Source organism: Cryptomeria japonica, chromosome 3 (assembly GCF_030272615.1).
Source record: "Cryptomeria japonica chromosome 3, Sugi_1.0, whole genome shotgun sequence".
In the NCBI taxonomy this organism is placed as follows: Eukaryota; Viridiplantae; Streptophyta; class Pinopsida; order Cupressales; family Cupressaceae; genus Cryptomeria; species Cryptomeria japonica.
In genome coordinates, this window is record NC_081407.1 from 642,015,133 (window position 1) to 642,035,948 (window position 20,816).

The following is a 20,816-nucleotide window of genomic DNA, read 5'->3' on the forward strand; positions in this document are numbered from 1 at the left end:
GTTAAACTTGTTTGGTATCGACATGGATGTCACACTTTGAGCTATTTGTGATTGTGTGTATTGGTGATAGAGGTGAGGTGGTAGTTATATTTGTTTAGTTGTGTAGTTGTAGTCATTATTGTGGTATACGATCCAGATATGAGTGTTTAGATGTTGTAATGTTGTTTGGTGGTGATGTTGAGTATGTTGTGTTTCCAAAAGGTAATTGTAGTGGAAGCTAAAATATGCAAGAAAGAGTATTTAAAACTTCCTTATGGAAGAATGCTATGCATTTTCTAGTTTTTAAAGATTATGACATGTGATTATAGATTTAATGTCTATGTTTTGTGGATGTTGTAATACCATGTTTTTAGGTCTTCAATTGTTCAAGTGTTGAAGTTGGTTGTTGTAGTTTACTGATAGTGAGGTTGTTTCTTAGGAATGTTATGGAGAATTCTATGCATTGCTTCACTATGTTGATTGAAGTGTTGTGGCTTGGAGGACATGTTCATATGGCTCGAGCAGTGTACCGATTCAGATCTCAAGTGATGGTTTTCTTGACAAGTGGATTTTTGTTGCTCAATTGTTCAATGTTGTCAGTTGAGTTGGTCTCTCAATGACTTAGTTGATTTATCTTATTTAGATCATACTCTTATGGTTTGGATATGCATTTAAGGTTGAGTTAAGGTGTTAATATGGGTCTTACCAAGGTGTGAGAAGATCCACATTGAGTAATTTTTGAATATTTTATCTGTGGCCAACTATTTGAGGGTTTAAATGAATAACCTAGTATAAATGGATATGTGAATGTATGAATTTCATGAAGGACTATAGTAGATCGATTGTGAATTATGTACACACATTTGCGGAGGAGAAAAAGTATGAATTTCAATTTGTGATGATCTTTGATGATTATATCTTTCAGTGTGACAGAGTTTTGGGACAATAAATGAAGTAAGTTGTGTTTGCCATGATATTGTTTGCTTGACACAGTGGTTAAAGGATGGTTTTTCAATTCATTATTTCCCTGTACCTGCTAGAAGATATTGAGTCCTTTTGGCATCATGTTTAGTTCTTTCTATCTTGCCTTAGAGTAGTGCACTTCAGTCTATAAGTCCTTTTGTATCTTGCCCTAGGATTGTGTGTCTTAGAAATGCAAGTCTATTGTATCTTTCCCTAAGGTTGTGCACCTTATTCTTGCAAGTCCAAATTAGGTGTAGTGAGATACCTTGGCCATAAGCCTGAAACATTGCAATCAATTATTCATATTGTGGGTGTGATTCTCACCATGGTTTTCTCCTCCTTGGGTTTTCCACGTAAATCTGATGTTTTGTTGTATATTGTGTTGTGTGGTTTCATTTATGTTTTTCATGTTAATTGTGATTTGAAAATTAAGGGTTTAAAAGTAATTTGATTTAAGGCCCGAACTGATTCACCCCCCTCTCTTAGTCCTATGGCACGTCCACTAATTTCATTATCAAAAGATTTAATAATAAATAAATCTTTATCTTTCTTTTACTTATTTGAACATTTTGTTTGGAGATGTCCCCATTTACCATAGTTCCAAGATCTTAATATACTCTTATTATTGGCCTTGGACCTACCCTTAGACTTGGATGTATACTTACAATTATCCTCAGAATTATCCTTACCACCTTATTTACTATCCTCGTACTTCTATTTAGATCCATGCCACATGCATTGTATCCTTGATCCAATACTCTTTATAAAAAAATTCTTCATTTCCTCTATCATCAAGTATAAAAAAATAGAATCTATTAACAAACCATTACATGCAAGAATCATAGTATCCAAGAACTAGGCAATACAAATAGCAATAAAATACATTTGTCCTCTTCCTTTATCTTCACATCTATCAACTGTAAATAACTCAAGACTATACTACATGCATTCATATGTTTTGAAATAAGTCTTCATCTTTCATTTTTGAAGAATAAAGTTTTCTTTCAAATACATTGTATTAACATGACTCTTAGTTTGGCAATTCTCTCATATTCTTTTACATCGATTCTATGTACTAGATTCATTAGAAACATTCAAAAGGAAAAATTAGGCAAACACAACAATATAATGTCATGGATCTTTCTATCAAGTTTTTTCCACTCTTCATATAAATATTTTCTAGTTTGTTTTCACTTTTCATTACAATCTACTGATAGCTTTATTCCAAGAGATCCTCCATATTTAGCTTCCAAAATTCAAAACATGAATCATTGAACTTTTCAATTTCCTGGTGGATGAGAAAGCCATTATCTCTATATTTAAATTATATTTGAATCTATAGGAAAATCACAAAAAATTAACCCATTGCAACAAAAAAACCCAATAAAACTCTCTATGAAAGGTATCCTTTCTCAAATCAATCCAAATGACTCCAGAATATAAATATTAAAAAATAAGGTAAAAAAATCAATGAGAAATGTTCTTCTTTAATGCATCTAAATTACTTAACCATGATAGATTATAAGAAGAAATGAAAGAATGGGAAATGAAAGAAAATATAAACCATAACACAATGTTTACTTAGAGAAAACCTTGTGGGAAGAGAATCACACCAAAAGAAACTCAAGCTTGTATTAATCATAAATATAGAAATGTTAATAAAATCTATTACTCTTTGAATTTTGATAGAATAATGATGCTAAAAAGAGACTTGCATATTAATCTCATGACACATCCATCTCAAGTTTCCAATATATTGGAGATAACAAGATACCTTGAATGATATTATAAATTTAGTGGCCAATAATATTCACCCATATCAAGACATTGACCTCCATCATGAGGAATCTCACAACTCACCAAAATTACTCAACCAATTTGAATAGTAATTAACTCCTCTTAGACACCTTACACCAACCTCACATGTCACAAAAATAATTAGCTATTTCATAATGGTCAAATTGACCATGTGATTCTAATCTTAGGCACTCCATGTAAATATTTTTTAAATTTGTTCAATTTGTAGAAGATGCTTTTACATACTCTTGTGCCTTTTTACTTTTACCCCACTTAACTACCATTACAACATGAAAGAGAATAAATAATAATAAATTATTTTTCCTACCACTTAGGAGGGGTCTCTATATTTCAACCTTAATCATGATTCTTGGAGACATAATGGTTGTTATTTATAATAATAATTAAATACAATCAAAACATGTCTAGGGATTTGCAAGGTGAATGGCACCTAATCACAACACTGGCTACTACATGTAGTGGTCATAGTTGCAAATAGGGCACAACATATTTGTCTATATTTATATTGACACATTCCATAATATTTATTCCAAACTTGTTGCTCATTTAAGTTATAGTAGCATAGAGTCCTCAAATATTCTAGTATCATTTATCTAATAATGTAGCTCAAATGGATCTAATCATGATTAAAATGATGGGGCAAGATTTCTATTACATCATAACAATTGCAAATTTCAAGTAAAAGGGTAGAAGGATCCATTGCATCAATCAACAAAAGAGTAAAGCATCCAAGATTAGTAAGTGTTGTGACAAGGATAAGAGTAGTAGTCATTTCAATGAGGAATGACATGCATAAAAGAAGATACTCACAATGATGGAAGTTCAAGATGCTAATGTTAATTCCTATAAAAAGATCATTGAGGTAGAACCCAGCATCATAGTTGACACAAAGAAAGATAAAGAAATATCACAAGAAGAATGCTAATGGAATCATGTGGAAGGCTATGATGGGAGTTGTCTCAAGTCAAAGCAAGATAAAGAAAAATCGTTCGAGTAGGAAGAATCAGGAAGATTCTAATGACTACAATTTGGAGCATGAGGACTAGAAGAAGAACCCACAGATTCTAGAGAAGAATTGGGGCCTTATTAAAGACCATGGAAATTAGTCTCTTGGTTAGGGTTTTTGATTTTGTGTCTGATAGATGATGACTAAACACTATATGTTCTTCTGTTTATTACATAATATTTTATTTTTTGATACTCTGTTAAGGCCTACATGCTAGTTAAGTATTATGGGTAGTTGGCCATTTTATACCGATAGTCTTAGTTATACTAGTAGTGGCTCTATGATAGACATTATGAATATCTATTTTTGATTATGTAAGGTTGATGTTTTATGCTACTACTTGTTGCTCCTAACTATTTTGTGCTAGTGGATGCCTTTTGATGGTTATGTTGCTCTATTAGCTATATGGTATCAAGGCCCTTCCTTGCTTAATCAAAAACATCCTAGTTAACACCACCAAAGTAACAACCCTCTTACCTTAGGTAGCTAAAGAAAAGTAGCCCTTATAAATCTCACCTTCACCCATATACTATCATTTTTTAGCCAAGAAAGATTATATCTTAAAAATCACGCTCACCAAGATTTCTTTTCATGTGCATAGTCTTAAAAAGGGTTAGACCCTAGATAGGATGAAAAGTGTTTCCCCAAGAAACAACTAGAAGATAGGGCTTTGCACCCACTTCCTTGTCTAAAAGAAAATGAGACAGGTTCTTTGCAAGGAGTTTAATTAATATTAGAGGATCTACCAAATAAAGTACTTTTGGAAACACCTAGGCCATCTTCATGGCTTGTGGCAATTGCGAGGTTACTTTTTGAGTTTGTGGTACACTAGAGAACCTCCTAAATGCTCAAAAGAATAAAAAGATTCATATCTATTCTCTAACAAATATTGCATGTGCTTCGACAATGATACAATGAAAAGATAGGTGTACTTCTATGGAAAACATGTACCTTCACCAATCATCCTATGGTTCTTACTATAACTACAATACAATCCAATGCAACTATAAAAATTACAACATACAACTCACAAAAATTCTCACTAATCTTGAAATTGATATAATAGTCTTCAAATAAAACTATCAAAATGAAAACTAAGAGGCACCCATGAGGCTCATATCATGTCGAGTCATCTTAGGCACAACAATATGTGATTATCATAGCAATAGTGGGATGAAAAACTATTCCTTTTCTTAAGGAGGTGGTTGGAATTCCCATTAGATTTTGATCTCCATGACAGTGTTCTTTTAAATTATATAACCATGTGTTTGTAATATAGTTTAAACTTTCATAGGAAACCATTAAGAAAAATATGAATATCCATACACTTATCTCAAGGGCATGTCATGCACAAAATAATTAGTAGAATAATAATACATAATATTTAGTTCTCTATCCCTCTATTCTTATGTTGTTCAAGTTTGTAATCAACTTTTTCATGGCCATAACTAGTCTAGATTCACATCTAGAATGTTGTCCACAAATATCATAATGCTTGAGCCCTAGATCAAGCCACACCAATTCCAACTCCATAATCACCTTGTGTCACGATCCCTTTAAGGCCACTTACCATGCATATGATTTATGGGGGCTACACTAATTCCAACTTCACATTGTCCTATATTTCATTTTTTGCATTACACCCACTCTTTCACATTTTACTATAGCTTCACTTCATACATTTTGCAAGGAATAAGATTGATGATTATAGATTTTTATGCACTAACACTTTTTTACAAGTACAACTCATGATTTTATGTGTAGGTCTAAATGATGATAGGTTTTTATTGGTATAGAAGAATGTGTAATGCCCACCAAAATACCCTAAAGAGAATAAGCATCTAACATACTAAATGGAGATAATTTTTTTTTAAATACCAACTAATGCAACACATAACTCCATTATAATTTATTTTTAATAACAATTAAACATAAGGAACATGATTCTTAAACACATTAACTAAATTACGCAAGAGGAATAACATAACATCTCAACCATTACAACTATCTCCCTAGGGTACTTTAGCATCATTACTTAATTAACTACCATAAGAAATAACATCTACTCATTTGATTACTACACTTATCATCAATTAATCCTTAATCCTATCCAAATGCAACATGTATAATTCCTTCCATTATGATATGCAAACTACTTGATCATTTAATCCTTATGAGATGCACTCTACTCTAACATGATATGCTTATTCTTTTCCATGCATGACTAATCCCCTTTCTTAAGATCATTTAATGATCCAAATCCAAATGTGTTTTTTAAACCCTTCACCATTTCCTAACTACATGATCATTATCCATTTACAATGGTAATTGCAATTCTAATGCATAGGTGTATTCATTCTTACTTATCTATAATCCATACTACACATGCATTCAAATTCCTAACATGATCATTTCCTTCATCTTAAATCCTAAATGCATTAATGCGAGAATCTTAATTCTTTTCTTTAATTCTATATCCTATGCATACTTATTAACTTCCAATACAATTGCATGAACAACATCATATCTACATGATATATATAATTAATTATCCACAATTCCTACATTATATGCATTCCATTTTCTTAAGGCCTTTACACCTATAAGTATACTTCTAGATAATAACCATGGAATCTAAACTAATACAATAATAACATGAAACCACCCTATTACAAATATAGTTTCCATTACAATGTCTAAGTACATGAAGGTCTTATACTTGATCATTATACAAGAACTTTACCATACATCTCATGGTCACAATAATACAAATCATGTCATAAGATCCTAAGGTATCAACTACAATAACATTACATTTACAATCATATAAATATTACATCATGAACATGGCTCTTCCTAATACATCTACATTCTTTACATGATAGTACATTGCATAAATCCAAGATATCCATTACATAAATCTGCTATAAGAAACATCCATAACTGCTGAAGAATCCACATCCACGCATGAATAATCCATAAGAATGTCCCAATGGTCAAAAAGAACCAACCACCCATGTGGAACCAAAGGAACCAACCCCCGTGCTAGGAGATAACACAAGGTCCCAACACACACTCTACATCTAGGTTGACACTCAACAACCAAAGAGACCCAATATAACAATGAATCTCAAGCATGAACCAATCACAAACAATCACAAGTAAGAAACTCCCAAAGGCTTACAAATCAACAAGTCATAAATGCAAATCCACAAGGCATAAGAATAATCATCAAGGGGACAAATGTAGGAGTGTAGTGTCATCACATGCCATCCTCTAACATAAAATACACCATAACACAAGGCACAATCCCGATGGACATGTGGATCCATCTCAACCTATGAGAGAACAAGGGAGATTGACTTGCCATCACAATGGCCTCCCATGCCTATCCTAAAACATCCTCACTAGGATCAAGTCATGGGGCTCACAACTATTCATTATCTTAATTAGTGAATTATTTAACCCATCCCATTAATTTATTATTAAGTTATCACTTGTTTATGTCATGGTAAACTTCCAATGTGCTCTGGCGGTCTAGACTTCATGCATCCTTACAAGGAACCTCATGCAAGCCTATCTCTCATGACCCTAGTCATCACAAGGAAGCCCACTCCCCCTAAAATGACCCAAAACATAAATACAACAAGAGGCTCATAAGCAACATATAAATATGAAATTACCATCATGCAACCACACATATACATGGACATCCAATAGTCATATTACCAAGGAACATCAAGGAGCCTCATAGCATAAAAGACATCTAGATAAGATAATCAAATCTGCCCAACAAAAGAAATAACCATCAATAACAAGGCACATCATCTTGCTGGACTGAACACAATAAAATAACCCTATCTACCATGGCTTCTCAACATGATAAAGGCATAAATCCAACATAGAGATTTTTCCACAAAATAGAAGAAAAATCCATAAAAGCTTCATCAAACAGATCAAATACAGAATCTAGAAAACAACATACAACATCCAAAATTGCCTCTAGTACGAAATCCAACCTGAAAATGACATCATAAACTGACAAACTAAAAAAGACCAGAAAATACTAGATTAGCACATCTATTCACCAGAATGATACATCTACAAAACCTTGAGGCGCATTCAAGAAACCCAGAAGTGCATTTATCATATGTTTCAGCACATTTATCATCTGTTTTAGTGCACATGCTAAACATATTAGCACATCTGTACCAATAAGTAGCACATATGTCCTAATAAATGGCGCATATGCAGATTCTTTTAGTGCATATACTCAGTCTTTTAGCGCATATGTTCTAGTACAAAAAAAATGACAGAAAATGACTAAGTTACGAATTCAAATTAAAAATTCAAGAAAAATAAGTTATGAATTCAAATTAAAAATTCAAGAAAAATAACTAAATCCTAAATCCAATTGGGTCAAAGATGCCCAGACAAGATGAAATGAAATCAACAAACAAATTTACAAAAGATTAACCATAGAAAGACTTAACATCAAATTACCAACAAAACTACAAAACCAGAAAACTACACATGGAGACTTAAAGAGAATCTCAATATGAAAACTACTACACATTCTCCTGTCAATGCAACACTAAAGGAGAACTTAGAAATCAATTTAATCAAACAAAGACAAGAAAACAACAAATAAATTTCTCCAAGCTTCCTTCACGACAAAATCGAACCAGAACTCTCCCAGCCAGATACAACACTCCCAAAATCTCTACCAACAAATAAATCCTTCATTGAAAGCCCAAAAAAGAGCATTCACAGAGAGGAAAGACACAATTTCCCCACAAATCAAATATCAAAATTGTAGAGTCGTGCGTTCACGACAAAACAAAACTCAGCCAATAAGAATGGAGTATTTTTCCCAAAACCTATAATTTCACTTTATAATAAATTCTATGCACATAAATATTTTCCATAGACTATAGTATAAACTATACAATAAATCATTTCTCCCCAAATATTCACACACAAACATTTTTGCATACACCACGCATACACAGAAAGAGATTAAAATAGGAAAAGGTAAAGATCTCCAACCTGCAACCCGTGTTATGGAAGAAAATTGATGAAGAGCTTTGAATCCAATCTCAAAATGTAAAACCACAAGCTCCAGCAATCCAAAGCAAAAACCCAAGTCCAAGAGCCAAAAGAAATTTGCAGAAAAACTTTCATGAAAAGCAACCCGAAAACAAGCCCAGCAAACAAAATAAAAAGCCATTCAAAATACCAAAACCCTAGCTTCCACAAGAGCCAATCAAAATATTCTATTTTAGAGTTTATTTTACCAACCCACCATATAATATAATTTTTACCTCCCACTTCGAATTCAACCAATGAGAGTAAAGGGTAGGTAGAGTAAATATAAAATGTGTTTTTACACATTAAGTGGGGAATATCATTACTTTATTTTCTTCTTATGTGTTTATACACCCCCACTACAAATATAAATAATAGTCAACTATATAAGTAAAACATAAGCCATGAATAAATAATCAAATGGAGAATTAATAATAAATAAACCAAATGCTCATAAACTAATTAAGGGACCAAATAAAATATTAATCATTAAATACCAAATAAATAATTAAACCATACGCAATAAATAAATAAATAATTAAAGGTCAACTTCAATAAAGATTAAACAATAAATACTAAATAACATAAAATAAATAAACATTAAATATCAAATAATTAAATACTCAAGGCCAATAATTTAAAATATTAAATTAAACATTATTAACTATAAAATCACACATAAATACATCAATTAAATTAACATTAACTAGCATACTCACAAAGCCACAACTCACTATTTGACATGGCAAATAACGCCAAGACGTTGGAGGCTCAAAGTGAACACCTTAGACCTAGAGTATGTGTAGGGAATTCATGTCATCTCTGGATCACATGCCATTGGGATTTAAAGACATGCTTAGACCTATGGAGCCAGGTGGAGTCGATGTCTGGTACCTGCAAATCCTGCAACCACAAAGCAATGATACAACATATGCATATACATCATAACAAACAAGTGATAGAGAACCATGACGACACATCCCGCTTGCAATGAGTGATGTGACATTGTCCCTCTCACGAAGACAATCATACAATAATCGAACACATCTCATAAAAGTCTCATCATATATATAATCATGAAATAGGGTTAGTGTAATCATTATAACATCAAATCCATGATCAATATAAATCATCAATAATCCATCAACATAGCAATGCATATAGAATCCATCAAGCACATATATCCATCAAATCACATGATCGATAATGATAGTGTCATCATCCATATAAACTATCAAAATAGCATATGTCCAAATAATATGGATAACATCATAATGCGTACTGGAACACATGTAAAATCATAATCCAAAGCACCATAAATACTCTAGATAAGTCTATCAAGCATGAAATAGATGTCAAGTCTAGTCAAATCAAATCAAGTCAAGGGTGGACACTACAGAATGTCGACAATTGTTGAAGATCTTATGCCTTATTATCCTTTCATGCTTGTCTATATTGTTTGGAGCATATTTTACTTTGGCATGCATGATTCTTGTAGATGCATACTCACACCAAAGTGGGGGTAAAATATAAGAGACATAAATGCATCCTTGTACTTTTACACCTTCATTTTAAACCAATTTGAACACTTGCCATAAAAGTTTTGACAACACTTAAGACTTATTTGGTAGCAAATCAAATCCTACCAAAACCTCCATTAGTTAATTGATTAAATAAATCATCTTCATCAATGGTAATCACTATTCACATCCTTGCCCACTTATGACTAGGCTATGTGGTGTGAGGGTTAGTCCACCTCATTTGAAAGTCAAATTTCTTACTTCAAGGCTAACCCTTCTAGGAACTAGTTGTTCCCCTATCAACTCACACTAAAAACTTTAATTGAGTAACAATATACATGTATTTATAGACATCTCTTAGGCTATTATCAAATAACAAGATTCAAGAAGATGAAGTAACAATCGAAATAGCAAAGATCATTTGATCCTTGAACAATAATTCAACATTTATGAATTACATCATTATAATCATATATAATAATTGTATATCTTAATAGCATGTTTGACATAACTACTTATTTGAGTTTCCCTCTAAAAGTTTGATTACACAATAAAAAAGTAACTAAACTTACTTACCTAAGCTTGGTACAACTTGAGTTGGCATGTGGTGGAGATCTTGTGCTCTTGAAAGAGAGGTCACAAGTTCAAATCTTATAGGGGCAAGATATGTATGCCTTGTTTGTATGCCTCCCACAAGAAGTACATGATAGTCCCATATTACTATAAGTCATTTGTCTATACACCCATATAATCCAAACGACAAAAAATCTTTCTTTTATTCTTCCACCTCAAAACAAACCCTACAATCATTTCCAATACAGTTGACATTTCATATAATTGATATAACAATGAAGGTGAGTAGAACCCATGGATGCAGATTAGTAGTGGATAGGACAACACCAGTTGGATTGGACTGTATGCTACTACCTCGTTTAGGCCTAGACTATACAATACAATGTAGGCCATAACATCAAGGTTTAACGTGGGTGGGGTCTCCTCAATTGCTTCATCACTATTCTATTTCTAGAAATGGACAGAATATCCATTTCTAATCATCGTCCATCTAAAGTCAACTCATCAGTCAACATCTAATTAAACTGTGACAAATAGACATCTTGATCCTATTTCTCAATCCTATTCTAAGGATCCTTAGCAATTATTCTCCATATATAGGGCATCGATCCTTGGAGTTAGTGGTGTCGAAAGGCACGTGTACTGAACATAGATGACATTTGACAACCTACCTCACTTCTTGATGGAAATTTCACGAGGAATCAATGCTATTTGAGCCAGTTGTTTCACAACTTTCAATTCCGTGATTAGAGGGAAACGCCTTTTTCAATTAATTTTATATATTTGATAAATTCAATTAAAATTTTGCGTACGGATCTTTTAAACTAATTAGTATTACATTCATAGGTGTAATTCTACAATGACAACGGACTTTGTAAGAAAAACAAACAGACACCTACAAAACACATTTTACCTTTTGAAAATTTGACAACGTTCAAAGCAAAAAGTAAAATGAAAAACATTCTTTTATACATTCATAATCACTAGTAAAATCTGTGTCTTATGGTAGAATCTGTCTTATAATTATAATCTGGTCTTGATGGATGACTTAATTGTGTGGCAACCACTAAGATTTGTGCAATAGAGTTAAAATACACTCCTGAAAAAAATTGTCAAATGTCATCCTTGGTAGGGGCCTCGTGTCTTTTTCCAACAACAGAAGAAATCGCCACTGTAACTGTAAATACTAGGACCACCATCCTTGGTCTAATGTGATCGTGCAAATCTCACCTAATATGAGGAATTCAAGTTCTTAGAGTTCAATGGGAAACCAGTTTCAAACATGGGCATATAGAATCCAGTTTTATAGAATGTAATGGGAAATCATTTTTTTATTTTGAAGGAGTCGTGGATTCTCTTATTGATGAATTAGTGCCGTGTCATTGAATTTGGAGAAGACTCTGAAGCATGTTAGGTGATACAGTTGGTTTGGAAGGTCGACTATTTATTCACTTGAGGTTGATGTGTTTGAAAAAATTACATAATCAATTTTATCAGTCAAGAATGAAAAGACAACCACAAGGGTTGCATTCTTCTCGTATACACTATCATATGATGAATCATGAAACCATATTTGAATATTTTTTTTGCATTGCATCATGCAATCCCACATTTTCCTCTGTTCTGTGTACCTGATTTTATTCTTCTGCAAATGCTGCTGCAGCCAGGATTCGGGCTACAACAACTGCTCAACTGCAGCACACTGTGGCAGCTTGGGAGTTATCCCATACCCATTTTCAGTCTCACATGGATGTGGGCACCCTGGATTTCTACTGCAATGTCATGACAATAACACCCTGCTGCTGAAGGTCAATCAAGGAGTCTATAGAATATTGAGTTTTAATGCATATTATGACCTTTCCTCAAAATTTAAGAGACCAACAGCCACCATTGCTGATGAAAATCTGTTTAGAAGTCCTTGTGGTTTTCCAAATACCACTTTCAATTCTAGTGGTTCTAGGTTCAGCCTTACTCGTGAAGACTACAAGGAGATAGCCAACTTGTTGCTTGATTGTCCTGACATTCAACAGTTGCAGAATGTGTATTCACCTTGCAATAACAGCTGTGCTTTTTGTAGAGAGCATCACTGTTATTTTGCATATTCTTATGATAGTACCAAGCTCAAGAAATTCACTAAACAATGTAATTTAATCCAAGTTCCCTTGAAGAACAATACGAGAGCTAATAAGAAGCCATTGCATGAACTGTTATTGGAAGGATTCCAAGTGGAATGGAACGCAAGTGATGGGCACTTTGTCAAGTGCAAGGGTTGTTTGGAAACTGGTGGCCTATGTGGATACCATTACAGAAACAGATTTGTGTGCTACTGCCGCAATGGTGCACATTTGGACAATTGCCATACAGGTAAGCCTGTTTTCCCACCTTAAACACTATCATACTAATGTTGGTGGAATGAAGCTATCAGAGTTTTAAAGTTGTTAATTGTTAGGATCTCACACAATCTTGTTGTTAAAGTTGTTAATGGTAATGAAGCTGGTTTTTTAATTTTCATATGGAAGTTACCTCCAGCATTGTCAATAATATTTTGGTTTTGTGGGTTTCTAAATAGGAAATAGGATTGGTGGAGCAAAGTCCTCCGGACTCAAATCTCAGATGGGAGTGATAATAGGTGAGATACTGTGTTTTCTCCTTCTAGGTATTATATGGTCTTACATTTCATATGAATATAATATAAAGCTAAGATTTTTTTTTCACGTTATCAAGATCAAAAGTATTTTCCATTTTCAAAATTGAGATTATATCAAGAATGATTTAGTACATAGTTGCTGATCTCAAACTAGAAAATCTAAACTTCCCACTGATATGAAGTACTCAATCCATGCTTATATTTTAAGATTTAGCCCTTTTCTGTTGTAATTTTCCAAGATTTAGTTAGGCTTGTGCATGAGTTTCTGAGTTTGGATTTGCTCATTTTTGTCTTGTTACATCGTTTTTTCTAATATATGAATGCTGCATTTGATGAGTTTCTGGAATTTTTGTACAGTACGGTATAATCATGTAAACTTTACTTCACTTCAGCTGTAAGCAAACTTGCAGTTAACAATTCCTCAGGAGAGAACCATATGGAATGGACAATAGACAGTGTCCTCTCAACCCCTCTGAGAATATTGTTTTTATTAAAAACAAAGTGTTTCTTTGTGTCTTACCAAGTAGTTTAGCTATCATGTCACAAACACCCAAGACTTGCACCTGGCCTTACCCACTTTCAAAAAACTGCACCTATTACTAGGATTATTTTAAAAAAAATTCCAGTTGGAACAGACAATGTTGTTCTAGTTACAGCTAATAAATTTAAGCTAAGAATTCTGAGTTTTTGGGATTGACACCAAACCCCTTATAAAAGCAAGATATTAGGGCTGCCTGTATTGGTTTTCTGGCAGTCGTAACAAGCTAGTTCTCGGTTCATAACGCTTTACATATCAATTGGCAATCCTAATTTGCTAAAAGCTTTGAGTCTTGAATAGATTACTATATCAGAAATTGTTTCCATTTCTATGTAATTGACCACACACAATTGAAGCCAGTACATGCTTACAAGTTAAGAAGAAACAAAGAGCAAGTCAAAGGGATTCTCTTAACAGTTAAAAACAAAAATATTAGGTTCTGTAGATGCTAAGGGGAAGGAGGCTTTTATGAACCTTTGGGATTTTGATTTGTAGTTTGCATCACGAACCATCTTCAGTATTTAAAATTTCTTTCTGTAATAGAGGTTCAGTCTATATACTGCTTCTTAGCAGAACATTGCAATTGGCTTCTGCTTTTACTTGCCAATAACCCTAAGACTTAGAATGACAGCTATGCATTTCCAAATGAAATTCCCTCTCTGCATATCACCTATGAGATTACATCTCTAAAAAGTCTTCCAAAAGATCTCCATAAGTCTCCATAGGTGTGTCAGCACAATCCATAAGGACCTATTTATGCTTGAGAAAGAACACAAGTGAACAAGAGGCAATGAAACACATTCAATGTGTCAAGACAGAAGGTGAATCGTTTCAAGTCCCTGGATGACGTTTTGGTTCTTGTTTTGTCCTATATGAGAACCGGCAGTGTTTAACTGAGATCGACTCATTAGCAGTGCACTCTCCCAGCATAACGAGTTCAACTGCAGGAGAACATGTCATCTGCAGTTTCCCTTCCTCTGTTCTACCTTTTATTTTTTTGACCCTGCCAAGGTATTCATGGTGTGGGCGATCACTCAATTAACTGAATTATCTACATTCTAAACATATTTGGATCAATGAGAAAGGTCTGTGATAAATGCAACTAGAGATGTTTAGATCAAATTTCACAAGCCTTTGGCTTTGGGACCGAGTTGAGATGGTTGATAAACAATTGTGTGACAATACCTTGTTTCATTGTCATGATTAATGGGGCAGACTGAATTTTTTTTTATGGCTTCCCAAGGAATAAGGAAAGGAGACCTGCGATCCAGCCACAATGCACATGTGCCAAGGGACAGAAGAAACATAAAAGTATCTCGTATAATCCTCGTCATTCCCTCATACCCTGGACCAAAATAACTTCCTATAAAAGTTCTGGAGTAATGAACCTAAAGAATCTCCAAAACCGTAATGCGGCTTTCTCGTTGAATCTAGCTTGGCTAATGTATACAATACTATTACTCATAAACTCGTGCATTCAATTAATGAATAACAAGCGTCTTTTAATCCCAGAGCAACCAAAATGGAATTTCAGATGGACTTCTCAAACCTCAAAAATATATAGAAAAAGGAGCCTTTGTTCTCAAAGATCTATGACATGACAAGATACTCAAGGCAGGCAAATCCAGTTTTCAGAGGACAGCTGGAGCAGGAAACCATCACTTCAAGCTCACCCAAATGTTTTGGGGCTTCGAGACAGTTGCTACAGACCTGGCTACACTTACCCTGCTAATTATCTAATTGGTACTAGCTAGGGAAAATAATGAAATGTTTATCCCCTGAATCATGTTGAAGCTGGACTGCCTGGATAGGTCTCTTCCTCATCGATGATCTTAGGTTTTTTGGGTTCCTGTTCTCCTTTGTAATGATGTTTTTCTGATAAATGAATTTTACTTCATAAGTAGTATTTTTAGTGAAGTATACAAGTTAAATTCTAACTTTGTCATAGACTGGTCACTTAACAGGAGGTTGCATCGGATGCATGGTTCTGATAGCTATAGCAGCATCCTACATGGTAATCTACAGGACTAAAAGGGATTCGTCTTCAAGCACCCATAGCCTTCATGCAGATGAGATGAAACGAGCATTATCAAGTTTGAAACTGCCAGTTTTCATATACAAGGACCTCGAAACAGCAACAAATTTCTTCGATGAGAGCAGACAAATAGGAGATGGAGCCTTCCATTGTGTATATCAGGCCACATTAGGGGATGGACAAATTGCTGCAGTGAAGAAACTGTATCTGGATAACTCAATGAGTACAGAGCAATTTGTGAATCATATTAGAATTCTATCATCTCTGTCACATCCAAATTTGGTTCGCCTTATGGGCTTCTGTCAACATGGGCATGTTCTCCTTTTAGTCTATGATTATGCCCCTAATGGTACTCTAGCTGATCATCTGCATGGAAAAAGGAGAACACCACAAGGGCTACCTTGGAAGACAAGACTAGATATAACTTTGCAAATTGCAAGAGCATTAGAATATCTGCATTTTTCTCTTCGTCCACCTGTGTTTCACAGAGATGTTAAGTCCAGTAACATCCTTGTAGACATGGACTTCAGGGTAAAAGTTGCTGATTTTGGACTCTGCGGACTTTTGTCAACTGAAGCATCCTGTGTGTCTACAATTCCTCATTTAACACCTGGTTGTCTTGATCCTGATTGCAATGAACCCTGCCAACTTACAGACAAAAGTGATGTATATAGTTTTGGGGTGCTGTTATTTGAGATAATCAGTGGTATGAAAGCAGGGGACAGTGCAAAAAGCAGACGGGAAGTTAACCTCGCATGCCTGGCAAAGTCAAAGATCCAAAGTGGGGCTGTACATGAACTCATCGATCAAAGGATTGGGATTGAATCTGATCCCGTGATAAATGTAATGGCTAGGAGGGTTTGTGAAGTGGGGTTTGCATGCTTGGCATTGAAGAAAGATGAGCGGCCAGATATGATGAAAGTTGTTGTTCAGCTTGAACAAGTCAGACGAATAGGGTATGGTTCATCTGAGTTGTTTTATACACACAAGGATAAAACGTAGGCCTGGTTTCTGTGCAAATCGATTAATATCCTGGGTAATCCCTGATTTTGTCTGCTAGCTCTAAGAACTAAACTTCTAACCTGCTAGTTGCATTGCATGGTGTTTAGTTTATTGTTGCTACAGGTGGATTGGGGATACCATGAACTACTTTGCCATTTTGACTACTTCTAGGATTTTTTCTTTGTTTGTTTGTTTGTTCAAGTGCTCCAAATGATTGAATCCGCCATGTGTACCAGGAGTTTGTGGCATCTAGTTGATATATATTAATACCAGCTGAAATGTCTCCAGTTATAGAATGATCTTCTACGTTGAATGCCCAGTACGTTTTGGAAATTCAATGATCAAAAAGCACATAGAGATCACAAAAAAATATATTTTTGAATTGACAAATGAAGGAATTGAGTAGCAATACAAATAAGAAAGAATAATGATCTGCAAATAACACAACAAAAATATACGAAGCCACAATTTGTGTATATTATGAGTGGGCAATTCGTCTATATTATATAGCAAATCAAATAACAGTGAATTGAATCATCCAATCTACATGGAAATTGCTGACTAACTATTCTTTACAATACATCCAAACTATATATTGGACATTATTCTTAATTCTCCTCACAATGCTATTGAGAGAAAAAGCAAGAAGTAAATCTGAGAGCTTGAAGTTATATTTGCTCTTTGATTTTTTAGAGCAGACACGGGACACCTAAAAATGTCGTATTACTAATATGTTAATTATTTCTTTTTATTAATTAAATAATTAATGAAGTTATATTTGCTCTTTGATTTTTTAGAGCAGACACGGGACACCTAAAAATGTCGTATTACTAATATGTTAATTATTTCTTTTTATTAATTAAATAATTTTTTAATTATTCAATTAATCTAATTTTTATTCTTCTAAATTAATTTAATCATCTTTAATTTTTCTTAATTTCTTTCTAATTATTTAATCATACAACCTTTCTTCTTTAAATTAATTAAATATTTATTATTTAATTAATTTTAAATTTATAACTTTAGTTAAATAATCTTTATTATTTAATTAAATTCAATCTCTATTTTCCTCCTAATTAAATAATTTCCTTAAATATTTAATTAGCTAACTATGTCTTCAAAATTAAATAATTTTTTTATTTAGTTAAATAATCTTTATTATTTAATTAAATTCAATTTATGTTTTTCTTCACAATTAAATAATTCATTTAAATTATTTAATTAGCTAACTTAGTCTTCTAAATTAAATTATTTTTTTAATCTAATTCATGTTTCACTTCTAAATTCTAAATTTCCAAATTCTAATTTCTTTTCATGTGTATGATTTTGGATATTTTTGAAAACCAATTTTAAATCCAAATTTAGATTAAAAGCAATCTTATGCTATATTTATATTGCACATGCTAATTTCTAACTAACACTCACCTTTGAGTTCCACCTTTTTTGATTAATTAATTAATTCAATTAATTTCTTCAATCACCTCTCTAACTATTAATTAGCTTTTTAGCTCACTTCAGTTCCACCTCTCAATCAATCCTCTCCAATTTCTATAAATTTGTTATCAATCTCCCTTTTCATCAACCACTATCTTTGAATTCTTGTGCTATCATATTGCAAGTTATCTAGTGCGACTTTGAGAGCCAATATTACACAAGGAAGAGAAGATCAATAGAAGCTTTTGTGCAAACAACGATTGATTGTGTTTGATTGAACTGATTTTGTTATTCAATTGTTGATTTGCATATTTCTTATTCTTCTTATGGATTGATTTAATTGGATTTGAGTTTTGGTGGTTGACTCGCTAAATCCGATTATTTGTGCCACAATTCTCACATAAACACAATTTTAACTATTTTTTGTTGAATCAAGTTTCTAATGTAGTGACCTGTTGAATTCCAACATGTTTAGATCAATTTGTCTATGAGGGGTATTATATTTTCCTAATTAACAGATTCTTATGCACGTATTCATAATAAAAAGTGTGTGTGTGTGTGTGTGTGTGTGTGTGTGTGTGTATCTCACACACACACACACACATACATATACATATACATATACATACGTATGTATGTATGTATGTACACACACACACACATATTCAAAAGGGGAAAAAAATATTAAAGGCAAAGAGATTACATAACAACAAGGGCCAACAACCATAAAAGAAGAATTACATATTCCTGTCTTCAACAACATATTTTTTAAAGAAAAAGGGGGTAAACATTTATTAATCACAAAGAACAGGTACAAAGAAACAAGATTGGAGGCCTCTGCAGAGGCCAACCATTAAACTACCATATCCTTGTCCATTAATTGATCTAACACAACAAAAAGATTTGAAGGAAAAGAACTCCTGTCAACAATATTTCATCCCTCCAAACAATCAGATGCCTACTTAACCAAATAATACACGACGCCACTCCATTCTTGAGGAATAATATGATTAAAAGAGATAGAATAAAAAAACCCACTCAAAATGAGAATCTATCAAAGAACCTGAGACATCCGCTAATTAACCCCATCCAACATACAAACCAACACTTGTGAATCAGATTCACAAATAACCCTTCGCCAGCCGTACCATAAGCTCTTTGAACTGCATACCAAATAGCAAGAACTTCCATAAAGTTATTGGTGTGAAACACTTTATACACAGAAAAGAAGAAATGAACCTGTCCACCACTATCTCAACTAATACCTCCTATTCCCGTTGGACTAGGATTCCCTCAAGAAGAATCATCAATATTAATCTTGAGAACCCTAGTAGGAGGAGGGTGTCATCTACCATCTCTAGCAATTTTCTCCTTGACCTACCTATGCCTCTTCCTAATGGATAATCAACCCCTAGAACAAGGGAGCTCAATCTTTGATAGACACCAAATTAGTAGGGGCCATAGGACCATAAAGGTCACATTTAGCCTAAACCATCTCCTAAAGAGCACAAAGTACTTGTTGTCACAATTGCATAACAACCAATTTTGCTCCCTAAAAAATCTGTCGCTTCCTTTCCAACAAAAGATGCCATAAATTGAAAGAAGGCCCAATCTCCCAAGAAACTTGAAGAGAAAAGGTTGAAACAGGAGGCAATCTAAGACGATCCCAAAACTCAACCAAAGATGTGACATGTAAACAAGGCTTCTTCCAAACCACCCACCAAAGATGCTACACCTCTCGAGAAAAAGAGCAGTGAAAATAAAGGTGAGAAGAACACTCCTCACTATTATAGCACATCACACAAACCAATGGCCCATGAAACCCTCTTTTCTGTAAATTATCCCAAGTGAGACATCTTTTTTGAGTCACCAGCCAAAGAAAAAAATTACATTTGGGCCAAGAAAACTTGTGCCACACCTTTTGCCACCACGAAACGCCAACCCTCCCATAATGTTGTCTATCCAAGCTGACAGATCCCTCTCCAAAAGAGATGGACATTCCCTATTTGTAAGGATCTAAGCTAAGAGGCTAGTCTTGAGGATCTTTCCACTTGCACACAATTATCTGCCCCACGTGTTGAACCGACTTGTAATTAGCCACCCTACTCCAACAAACTCCAATAAGGACATCACTTAGGGAACACAAATGAGGATACTAAGAAAGAAGAGGAGGACGCCCATCCCAAGAATCAACCCAAAAAAAAGCATCAACA

The 20,816-nt window shown here is 33.8% G+C and overlaps 1 protein-coding gene across 1 annotated transcript; it reads left to right on the forward strand.

Annotated features, from left to right (window-relative positions):
• The first annotated feature begins 12,098 nt into the window (after nucleotides 1–12,098).
• LOC131050248 (LEAF RUST 10 DISEASE-RESISTANCE LOCUS RECEPTOR-LIKE PROTEIN KINASE-like 1.5) lies at nucleotides 12,099–17,490 on the forward strand. The gene is made up of 3 exons (XM_057984440.2): nucleotides 12,099–13,311; nucleotides 13,517–13,576; nucleotides 16,097–17,490. The coding sequence occupies exons 1-3, from the start codon at nucleotides 12,546–12,548 to the stop codon at nucleotides 17,167–17,169; spliced, it is 1,899 nt and encodes a 632-aa protein (XP_057840423.2). The 5' UTR covers nucleotides 12,099–12,545; the 3' UTR covers nucleotides 17,170–17,490.
• The last annotated feature ends 3,326 nt before the right edge of the window (nucleotides 17,491–20,816 follow it).